We start from the raw sequence: 12233 nt of genomic DNA on the forward strand, positions 1-12233 counted from the left end.
GGTGGCACTACAGCTCAAGATTGTGGTCTCTCTCTGGCCCACAGATTCCACTGATTTTCTGCATGTGCTCACTAGCCATCTGCCAAAGTCTGCTTGTGCTGCTGGTAGGCGCATGCAAGGGAGCTAGCCATAGGAAGGAGTGGTATATAGGAGAGGCACATGGAGAACTTGGGGTGCTCATGGGTCAATTCAGGAGTTTCACAGGTGAGGCATTTCCATCAGGCATTTTGATGGGATCTGCAATCCAGTTAGGATCTGTGTTTCTTTAATGCCTTCCATAAAAGTCCTATTTGCTGCTTTCCCAGACTCCAGTTGACCAGAGACAACGGAACAAAGTATATCAAGTCTGTCTCTTCCCAGACCAGCCCATGGTAGTTATAAGCCATGCATATAGAATATCTGAGAACTGTGCCTGTGTCATGTGGGAAACCCTTGATTAGTGAAAGGTTTTTAAGTATGAGGATTTTTTGGCTTGATAGCTATTTGGAGGAGTTTTGAGTCATCATTTTATTGCAAGTTGCTTTCCATAACTGTCCTGGCTTACCTTGACATCTGGTGTTTACTCTAAACTGAGATTTCAGGGACAGGCAGTTGGAGATCAGGGGCAACTCCCAGAGACAGAGGGGCAGAGTGTGTCTGCTTTTGCGTGGGCAGCAGTAGTCTGAGTAGGCACCACTGACCTGCAGGTGGTCAGAGCCTGCCAACTCAGCCATGTGCTTGGCATTAGGAAGAGGGGATCAAAGCTGGCAATGGTCACAGTGAGGGCACCCTCATTGTGGAGTATTGTAACCCAAAAGGGATGGGTGACTGTAAGACTTATTAGATGGAAGCATGAACGATACAGTGCACATATGTCTACAAATGGACCTGCCTGTGAAGACGAGGCCATTACGCATATGGTTTTCTAGTGATCTGAGTGTTATGTGTCATCATGTAGATCCTCACAGGAAATACAACTACAACAAAACTTTCAGTTTTGCTTTTCATTATAAGATAATTGAATACACTTTTGTGGTAGAAAGTATCTATGTCACCTGGAGGATAGAGAGCAGCCAGCAATCAATGCCTTTTCATTATACAAGTTAAAAAAGTCCATTAAATCAATTTATTTTTCCAGAAAACACCCACACACAAAGATGTATTCAAAGACTGCTGCAAATTCATATTTCAGAACAGTTTCTCAGATCAGAATAGTTATTTGAAAGAAACCCAAAGGAAAAAGCAGACATTTGCACAATATGTCCTTGCTCTGTTGCAGTCCATAATTGTGAACTTTTGTGAATTGTCACAACCCTGGATGAATGATGGTAATATAACAGGTTGTAGAATTGGAGAATGTTAAATCTTTGTTCCTAATGGCAAAACATGTTTTTCTCATTTTCATCAGAATGTGTGATCCATGCCATTTGAAATCAAATTCCAAACACAATGAGCCATTAGTGTAATAGCTCATTACTAACAGCGGTCTTATAAATAATACATTCTTATCATGCACATGCAGCTCGCCATGAAGCCAGCAAAAGGTATTTCAGGCCATCAAAGTTTTTTTGCGCCAGCATGGCTGTAGATTAGAAGGACATCTCCATGTGCACCAAGATGGATGCCAATTTTCCCTGCCGAGAGTGAGGCTGGCCGTCTCTTTCTGCACATATGGTAGATGGATTGGTTAATCAGTGTCTGCTGAGTCTTGGGCCTAAAATTACAGAGAAGCCAGACAACTGCAGCTACGCAGCCTTTGTTCACAAGCATAAACAAGACAAACAATCACTTGTTATTTGAGAAAAATTTTTAAATGTTTATTTTGGACTTTTATTAAAATGTCAATGGCTTTATAAAACAGCTGTGTAAATTTAGTCTTTTACAGCTAGTATCATTTTGGGGTGGCCTGTAAAGAAAAGAATATGCATGAATAAAATTAATTATTAAAAGTTCCTCTTATATTTCAGGATTAAGGAGAAAATAAAGGGAGTCTTTTCAAGCACATGCTTGAAAACAAGTGTTTTTAAACTAGAAGACACATTAGAGAACAAATAGTTCAATACCTTTTTTTCTGTCATTTAAAAGACTGAGCATTATTGTAACTTAATTATCTGCTTTAGTAGGTTAAAGTATTAACCATTTTCTCCAAATGGGCATTTATGGGATGATGCTACATTCTTGGGACTAGGGAATGTCTATGAATGTTGAGTTTTACTTCATGAGTGGAATGGTTGTCTCAAGAAATAGTCTGAACGCTTGAGGAATAGGACCCAGTAAATGCTGGTTTCTAATAAAAACTGTCAGAGTTAATCAGTCAACCAAAATTTGCTTAAAACCCATGTAATAATCCACAGGAATTATTTATGTGAAATTTATTTGTTTCCAGTTTTACTGAGATATAATTGAGATAGAACATTGTTTAAGTTTAAGGTGTACGATATAATGATTTGATATATGTATATTAGCAAAGGAATTATCATAACAAGATTAGTTAACTGAAGAACTGTACATTTTCTCTCAGTCTCTTTTAAACTTTTAAATGCTTTCCTTGCAGAGAAGAATGAAATACAGAATTATTGAAGGTACATAAAGAATTTCAATTATAGTCATCTCTTAATGTTGTAGATGATAGAATTAAACTTTCTTATTCATTTGTAATATTTCAGTACCAATAACAGGTTGAGATCAGCTGGCTACTCGTTTTCTCTACTCCCAACATTTATGACACCAAATGTATAGGGTTTTTTCCACACCAACCAGTTCTTCCGCTCTCTAGACACCAACTGGGTATCCTACAATTCAATTCTGGCACTACCTGGAGTTAGCACAGACCCCACACATTTAGTTAGGGCTCATGCCCACAAGACTGCTCCCACTTCAGACACCAGTCACAATTCCCAAATTGTCGCCTGTACTTCTAGCTGACTGACTATAAATCAGGGGTTCCCACAACCTTTTCCACACATTCGATAATTTATAGAACAGTTCACAGAATTCAGGGAAACATTTTGCTGAGTATTACCAGTTTATTATAAAAGCTACAACTCAGGAACAGTTGAATGGAAAAGATGCATAGAGCAAGGTATAGGGAGAGGGGTGTGGAGCTTCCATACCCTCTGTGGGTGTGCCACCTACCAGCGCCTCAATGTATTCACCAACCCAGAAACTCCTGAAACCCATTGTTTTGGGGTTTTTATGGTGGTTCCATTAATGATTGATTATATCATTGGCTATTGGTGATTGAACTCAATCTCCAGCCCCTGTCCCCTGCCTTGAGGTAGCGGGTGGGACTGAAAGTTCCATCCCTCTAGTCACATTGTTGGTTCCTCTGACAACCAGCCCCCATTCTTAAAGAGTCACCTCATTAGCATAAACTTAGGTATCCTTGAAAGGGGCTTGTTTTGAAAAACAAAAGATGCTCCTTTCAGGGAATTACAAGTGTTTTAGGAGCGTGTGCTTGGACCAGGGATGAAGACCAAATATATATTTTTTATTACTGTATTTTCCCATGTATAATGCGCACTTTTTTGCCATAATTTGTGAGGGAAAAATAAGGATGTGCATTATACATGGGTAGTACTAATTTCATATTCATATAAATGTTGTTAATTCTTTTATTTGTGCTCATGAGTTAAAAGTGTAATTCTAGAAATCAATAACGATATCCGTGTGCAAAATAATACCCTGGAATATGATAATTCGTTTTGTCGAACTTATGAAGAACTTGCAACAACAAAGAGTTCTTGGCCTTCTATGATGTGTAAATATTGTAAATTTGTTACTGGTACATAAAATTTCTTTTTTTTCTCTCTCTTTGTTTTTTTAAAGATTTTATTGGGGAAGGGGAACAGGAATTTATTGGGGAACAGTGTACTTCCAGGACTTTTTTCAAACTCAAGTTGTTGTCCTTTCAATCTTAGTTGTGGAGGGTGCCATTCAGCTTCAAGTTGTTGTCCTTTCAGTCTTAGTTGTGGAGGGCGCAGCTCAGCTCCAGGTCCAGTTGTTGTTGCTAGTTGCAGGGGACGCAGTCCATCATCCCTTGCGGGAGTCGAACCGGAACCTTGTGGTTGAGAGGACGCGCTCCAACCAACTGAGCCATCCGGGAGCTCAGTGGCAGCTCAGTTCAAGGTGTCGTGTTCAATCTTAGTTGCAGGGGGCGATGCCCACCATCCCTTGTGGGACTCGAGGAATTGAACTGGCAACCTTGTGGTTGAGAGCCCACACTCCAACCAACTGAACCATCCGGGAGACAGCTCAGCTCAAGGTGCAGTGTTTAATCTTAGTTGCAGGGGGCGGAGCCCACCATCCCTTGCGGGACTCGAGGAATTGAACTGGCAACCTTGTGGTTGAGAGCCCACTGGCCCATGTTGGAATCGAACTGGCAGCCTTCGGAGTTAGGAGCATGGAGCTCCAACTGCCTGAGCCACCGGGCCGGCCCCATAAAATTTCTTATACCTTGTAATTATTCTTGCATTTGTAGTTATTTGTGACATAAAATTTCTTGTACTATAGTATGTTAAAAACTAAATAGGTACAAAAAACAAGACCTAAATGTAAACAAATAAAAATGTGAATGAAAAAATTAAAAAGAAAGATTTTTTCCCCTGAAAGTTTGGGCCAAAAACATGGGTGCACATTATACACAGGAGTGCATTATACACGGCAAAATATGGTATATCACACTCATATTCCTACCTGTATTCCTCATCAAAGGGCTAAAATCATGGGACCATTGCAAGAGGTTCAGATATAGGTATCTGTTAGGATGTTGGAGGTGATGCATTAGCAGATCAGAACCACATGGTGAACCAGTACGACGAGTTAACTCCACTTGAACATTCCCACCAAACCTCTTTCGTCACATCTCCTCCCCATGAGACCATCGAATCAAATAAATAAATGAATTCAAGAAAATTGAAGAATTCCTACCTGATAAGGAGCCAGTGACCATGAACTTTCCCTGGCTCGGGGGTCAATAAAATGGACACCGGAACAATGGCTGGTTTTACAGAGAACTGTGTGCAGTGGAGGGGAGAAGAGTGGTAGACAGAAGGCTGGGCGTACAGTGGGATAATAAAAGGGATATGGGGCAGGCAGGGGCATCGTCAGGGCAAAGAGGGCACATGCTACATTACATACCAAAGAGTTTTCCCTCAAGAACTCTGTGGCAGCTTCCCTGTGTTACATATCTACTTCTAGGATTGTCCACAGTGGTCATTCATTGAACATTTTTTTGAGCATGTTGTATGTGCTATGCATTATACTAGACAGTGGAGCTACTAAGGGAAAAACCCTGCCCCTTAAACATCTCAAAGTGCCTGTCAAACTACCAACCGCCCACGTCCTCAGCTCATGGGTTCGTGCTGAGAATTTAGTTCAAGTCTGATAGAGTAATGAGATGTTTTGGATGTTTCAGGTGGAAGCCGTTGCTGTTGGGTTCATGAGTGTATGCTCAAGAGTGAACATGCAGCTCCTGCATGAGTGCTTTGACTTGGGGCCCTTCCATGGACTCTGCACCCCACATCCTGATGATGTTCTGGAGCCACCACAAGGGCTCAGTGTTCCCGGAAGTCAAGGTACAGGGGTCATCACAGGAATACAGCAGGAATTAAATCCATGCCCTATACACAATGGTGCTTTTTTACTAAGCAGTGGGACTAAATGGCTCATTTTATATCTCCTTCTCAAATCCCCTTTAAGCTGTCGTTCCCATGGTTTCATCAAATCCTTGTGCATATATCTATGAGCACAGATAGTCACAGCGCACAGGTTTCGTTAAACATAGTGGCCTTGCAGCTTAAGGTTTACCAAACCTTCATAATGTTCATTGTGCAATAATTGGTAGTATTTCAGGATTTCACACACACATGAAATATAATTTTAAGTGAATCTTTCAAGTCAAAACTCAAGAAGTTCTATATGCCTTTAAGTTTTAATCACACCAGTTAGTGCTTCTGTGTTTGTTTGACAAATTATTATGTAGTACAGGTCTATTGAAAGTAGTCATTTTTAACTTGTTTAACATATTTCTAGACAGATGAAATAATAAAATTGATTTTAAAACATTGTACCAAGATTTTCACCAAGTGAAGCTAGGTAATCTCAAATGTTGGTACTTTAATTTAGTGGGGTCTTATTGTATCCTTGGGTATCTTTGCAGTAAATGTGTTGGTTCTTAAATCAGACAGATGCAGGCAAGGTATGTTAATTGACTTCTCTAAACCTGGGTTTCTTCAGTTATAAAACAGAAATCATAGCAATACCTTCCACATAGAGGAGTCATGAGGTTTCACTGAGATCACCCATGTCAAGGGCTTTCCTCTAGTGCTCAATAAATATTGGTCATCATTGTTAGCAATTGTTTCTTTGTGATTGGCCTTTTACCTAATTGAGTCTTTCCAGGTTAAAATCAGGACATTTTGAATTGCTCTGCTTTCTCGTGCCTGAAAGATTATATATATATCTAGGTTCAAAAATAGAAAGAGGAACATGTTGGGTGATGGCAGAGTTCTTGGTAATCTAAAAAATGGCATGTGTCATTATCCCTTGGATGGGAAGAGCTCATCTGAATACTTACTCGTTACCGAGAACTTGCAGAACCATAAATGGAGAGGTGTTTCTGTTTAGTACTGATGACAACACGCTTCACAAAAGAGAGATTTGAGGTCATTGTTTTTTATTAGTGAAGGCTGGCTCACCTACACTTCTTAGCAAAGAGATATTGGAGGGTTCTGAAGGAACTTTTCAGCATGAGACAATCCTCAATCATAAATTATCATTGTCATTTTCAAGTGCATAAATTTTTATTGAAGGTGGTATTAAATAGGTTTTATGGCTTAATTTTCTCATGTATAAAATGGAGGTAAAAATATTACCTAACCCAAAGAGTTGTTGGGAAGATTAAGTGTTAGAATCTTCATGATACACTTAGCTCAATGCCAAGCACAGAGTAAGTCCTGAAAATTTTTAAGTTGTTTTATTCTGTCCCGCCATCACTGTTGTTGTTATTAAAAACAAGTTGAAAAGATATGGTCTTCCCAGTGTGATCCTGAGTGGCTCTCAGGCTACTGATGTTACATATACAGAATAAATGGAATTTTCTATTTTAGAAACTTCATGGGGAGGACAAAATTTTAAATCTAGGCTGCACCAGACTCAAAAACACATGTAATCTAGTATAGTCCTGTTTAGCAAAAGCCCACAGAGATACGGAATCTGAAAGAAGTCCTCGTACTTCTCTCTATTGCCTTTAATATTTTTACTTAAAATTAGTTGATCTAGGATAGGATGATTTACATAAAGGACATAGGATAACTTTTGTTATCTTCTGTGTCTTGTTTATCTTTGAAAAGCCAGCTTTATGTTCACTGATGCAAAGGTGATTATGAAATTTTCACCAGAGAGCACTATTGTAGACTTTCAAATAACTAAGGGATGGATTCACAACTAATCAACAGCTCATTATACTTAGAAGAGTCATCAACACATTTTGCTGCCATCTTCCTATCAACAACAACAGAGAATGAGGCTCCAGATAAAATTCCAAATGTGCTATCGTCTACTGTTCATTTTTTTCTGATGAAAGTCTCAAGTTAAAGGAAATATAATTTTTCTAAAATATAAACTAAAATTTTTGTTTCAGGTGGCTATGCATCATTGTACTTTATATCTTTTATTTAGTGCTTTTTACTTTTCAAAGGATTTTCATATATATTATCTCACTTTATTCTCACAACTTGACGTTGGAGAGCTAAGACAAGTGACATTATCTCTTTTTTATACCTTCCCAAGCTCTTATAAGGTGTTAAAGCTCATCAGGGGCTGACCCAGAACCCAGACCCAGTCCTCTCTGCTTGGCACGGTGATTTCTGATCTTGGATGGCTTTGACTGAAAACTCCAGTGGGGGTTCTACCACACTTGGTACATGGTCATCCGTGATCTGCCAATATTCCTCAGACTATTTTTTGTGTGTGTGCTCTGGACAGATTCCATCTGCTGGAATCTTTACCTCTATGTCTGCAGAATTTGCCAGAACTGTGGATGGCCACTCTGCCCTGTGCGGGAGGCAGGCCAAAAGTACCAACAAGTTAACACTCCAGCCTCTGCTTCCCTGTCCCACCGTGCTACTTTCTCTACCAACTACTAACTAAGTGGCTGTCCTCCAAGTCTTGATTACAGGTATGCTTCTGAGGGGACCTACACCAAGACATTGCTGTTTTACCCACCATCTGTGAAAACATTTATTTTATACACAACTGATGGGAGTCGGGGTATAAATACCCCAGCTCCCTCACCCCTCAGGTGGGATAACTGTGAGACGTGAGTTTTGTACTGTATCCTTAGTTTCTCCTTGGAATTAAGTTCCAGCAGTCCACAGTGGTAATCTATAATGACACAGATTTTATTATCTTCTGGCTTCCCTTTCTTTCTTCCTCACCACCTTACTGGTATTTCCTAGAATCACCTCCCCAATAAACTGTCCTCAAATCCTTGACTCAAGGTTTGGTCTTTTCCCACCATCTGTGAAACTTGCAATTCCACACCAACCGCAACTCTTCCAAGTAGAATAATGCCACAGCTCAACATCTTAAGCTAATACAGTAGCTCTCCTTCTTTAGCTACACACATGATCAGCCTGCTGTCCTTCATCATATCAGCCATATCAGAATTTTCCATTGAATCTAAAGAGTTTATGCACATTCAGTTTGCATTTTACTGGAATAATTTGTATATGTTTTCATTTTTTATCACCTAATTTTGCATATACAGAGGGTGCCAAAAAAAGTATACACATTATAAGAAAGGAAAACTTAAAATTGTAATGATCAATATATACTGATAATAAAAGGTGAATACAAGTCACATTCGACTTCAGCAATTACAAGAGGTGCTCAAAGTGGTTACCATCAGTGTCCAGACACTTCTGATTACAGCGAACTACTGCTTGAGCAACATTGGACAAAGTGTCCATTTGTATACATTTTTTTGGCATCCCCAGTATAGCCTATCATGCATTTGTAAATTTTGTTTTTTTATTAGTTTCAAGTATACAAAACAACATAATGATAAGACATTTACATCCCTCACAAAGTGATAACCCCACCATGTCTACTGACCTTCTGATATCATACATAGCTATTACAGTATCATTGACTATATTCCCTATGCTGTATTTTACAACCTGTGATTTTACTATATATTATATATATGTAATATCACAGGATGTAATTGTATATTATATATTATAGATGACATTCAATATTATTTTATTTTACTCTTAGGTGTACAATGCAGTCCTCAGGCATTTATGTAATCTATGAAGTGATTCCCCCGATTAAGTCCAGTGCCCATCTGGCACCCTACATTGTCTTTATAACATTATTGATTATATTCCCCGTACTGTATTTCACATCCCCGTGACTATTTTGTGACTACCAATTTGTACTTCCTAATCCCTTCACCTTTCTCCCATGCCCCGACTCCTTCTCATCTAGCAACCATCAGTTTGTTCTCTGTATCCATGAGTCTATTTCTGTTTTGTTTGCTCATTTATTTTGTTATTTAGATTCCACATATAAGCGAGATCATACAGTACTTGTCTTTCTCAGTCTGCCTTATTTCACTTAGCATAATATCCATCCATGTTGTCACAAATGGTAAGATTTCATTCTTTTTTAGGGCAGAATAATACTCCATTGTATAAATGTACCACAATTTCTTTATCCAATCGTCTATTGATGGGCATTTTGGTTGTTTCCATATCTTGGCTATGTGAATAGCACTATGGTAAACATAGGGGTGCACACCTTTTTTTTTTTTTTTCAATTAGTGTTTTGGATTTCTTTGGATAAATACCCAGGAGTAGAATTGCTGGGTCATAAGGCAGTTCTATTTTCAATTTTTTGAGGAAACTCCATACTGTTTTACATAGTGGCTGCACCAATTTGCAATCCGACCAACAGTGCACAAGGGTTTCCTCTTCTCCACATCCTTGCCAGCACTTGTTGTTTGTTGATTTATTGATGATGGCCATTGTGACAGGTGTGAGGCGGTATCTCATTGTGGTTTTAATTTGCTTTTTTGTGGTGATTAGTGACATTGAGCATCTTTTCATTTGTCTATTAGCCATCTGTATGTCCTTTGGAGAAATATCTCTTCATGTCCTCTAACAATTTTTTAATTGGATTGTTTGTATTTTTTGGTGTTGAGTTGCATGGCTTTTTTTATGAATTTTGGATATTAACCCTTTATCAGATGTATCATTAGCAAATATCTTCTCTCATTCATTAGGTTGTCTTTTTATTTTATTGATGTTTTCCTTTGCTGTGAAAAAACTTTTTAGTTTGATGTAGTCCCATTTGATTATCTTTTTAAAAAATTTCCTTTGCCTGAGGAGACATATCAGTAAAAATATTACTAAGGTTAATATCTGAGTGTTTACTTCCTATATTTTCTTATAGGAGTTTTATGGTTTCGGGTCTTGCATTTAAGTCTTTAATCCATTTTAAGTTTATTCTTGTATATATGGCATAAGAAGATGGTCCAGTTTCTTTTTTTTTTTCTTTGCGTGTAACTGTCCAGTTTTCCCTGCACCATTTATTGAATAGACTGTCTCTACCCCAGTGTAAATTCTTGTTTCCTTTGTCATAGATTAAATGACCATATAGGCGTGGGTTTATTTCTGAGCTCTCCATTCTGTTTCGTTGACTATGTGTCTGTTTTTATGCCAATACCATGCCGTTCTGATTACTGTAGCCTTGTGGTATAATTTAATATCAGGTAGTGTGTTACCTCCAGCTTTGTTCTTCTTTCTCAGGATTTCCGTGGCTATTTGAGGTCTTTTATGGCTCCATATAAATTTTAGATTATTTGTTGTAGTTCTGTGAATAATGCCATTGCTATTTTGATAGGAATTGCATTGAATCGTTATATTTCTTTGTGTAGTGTGGACATTTTAACTATGTTCTCTGTATGAACATGGTATGTTTCCATTTATTTGTATCTTCTTTAATTTCTCTCTTCAATGTCTTATAATTTTCTGAGTACAGGTATTTTACTTCCTTGGTTAAATTTATTCCTAAGTATTTTAAAAATATAATTGTACATGGGATTGTTTTCTTAATTTCTCTTTCTGATAGTTTGTTATAGGTGTATGAAAATGCAACTGATTTCTGAATATTAATTTTGTATTTTACTACTTAATTCATTTATCAGTTCTAATATTTTTTTGGTGGAATCTTTGGAATGTTTACTATTATGTCATTTGCAAATAATGACAATTTTACTTCTTCCTTTCTATTTGGATGCGTTTTATTTCTTTTTCTTGTCTGATTGCTGTGGCTAGAACTATGTTGAATAAAACTGGTGAAAGTAGGCATCCTTGTCTTGTTCCTGATCTTAAGGGGAATGCTTTTAGCTTTTTCCCATTGAGTATGATATTAGCTGTGGGTTTGTCATTTATGGACTTTATTATATTGAAATATGTTCCCTCTCTTCCCGTTTTGCTGAGAGTTATTATCAAAAGTGGATGCTGGATTTTGTCAAATCCTTTTTATGCATCTATAGATATGATCATATTATTTTTTAGTTTTCATTTTGTTTATGTGGTGTATCATGTTAATTGATTGGTGGATACTGAACCACCCTTACATGCCAGGAATGAATCCCACTTGATCATGGTGTATGATCTTTTTTATGTATTGCTGAATTCAGTTTGCTAACATTTTGTTGAGGATTTTTGCATCTATGTTCATCAGGGATATAGGCCTATAGTTTTCTTTTTTTGTAATGTCTTTATCTGGTTTTGGAATCAGGGTAAGGGTGGCCTCGTAAAATGAGCTTGAGAGACCTCCCTCCTCTTGGATTTTTTTGGAATAGTTTGAGGAGAATAGGTGTGTAAATTTTGGTTTTTAATTAACTATATCTTGGGACTAAACTGGGACCAGTGACAATATCTAAGGATGCAGATTTTGTTTCAGTGTAAGGAAAATCTAATAAAAGTTTATCTTTTTACCTAGTGCAGTACCTAGTTTACAAGCAGCAAGTTCCATAAATATTGGAATAATTCATAAAGAGAAACAGATGCTCAAGAAAGGGCTTTCTGCTTATATGGGAGATTGTACTAAATGAGATCTAAGATCTTAAATGCTGAGTCTCTGAAAACTTAATGAACACACATTAGGATATTCCATATGCCTGGCAGTTTGTGATTATATTCCTTAAGTGACAATACAGTGGCTCAAAAACAATTTCT

The 12233-nt window shown here is 37.8% G+C and overlaps 1 protein-coding gene across 4 annotated transcripts in view; it reads left to right on the forward strand.

Moving 5' to 3' along the window:
• The window catches only part of CFAP61 (cilia and flagella associated protein 61), a 332957-nt gene that overhangs the window by 63793 nt on the left and 256931 nt on the right, over nt 1-12233 (forward strand). For all 4 annotated transcript variants that reach the window (XM_019712531.3, XM_074317335.2, XM_074317333.2 and 1 more), the window contains exon 8: nt 5396-5555. In XM_019712531.3, coding sequence (XP_019568090.2) covers nt 5396-5555 — 160 coding nt within the window. The remainder of the gene's footprint in view (nt 1-5395; nt 5556-12233) is intronic.

The sequence above is a fragment of the Rhinolophus sinicus genome, chromosome 13 (genome assembly GCF_057876585.1).
Source record: "Rhinolophus sinicus isolate RSI-liver-muscle chromosome 13, RSI-T2T, whole genome shotgun sequence".
Taxonomy (NCBI): Eukaryota; Metazoa; Chordata; class Mammalia; order Chiroptera; family Rhinolophidae; genus Rhinolophus; species Rhinolophus sinicus.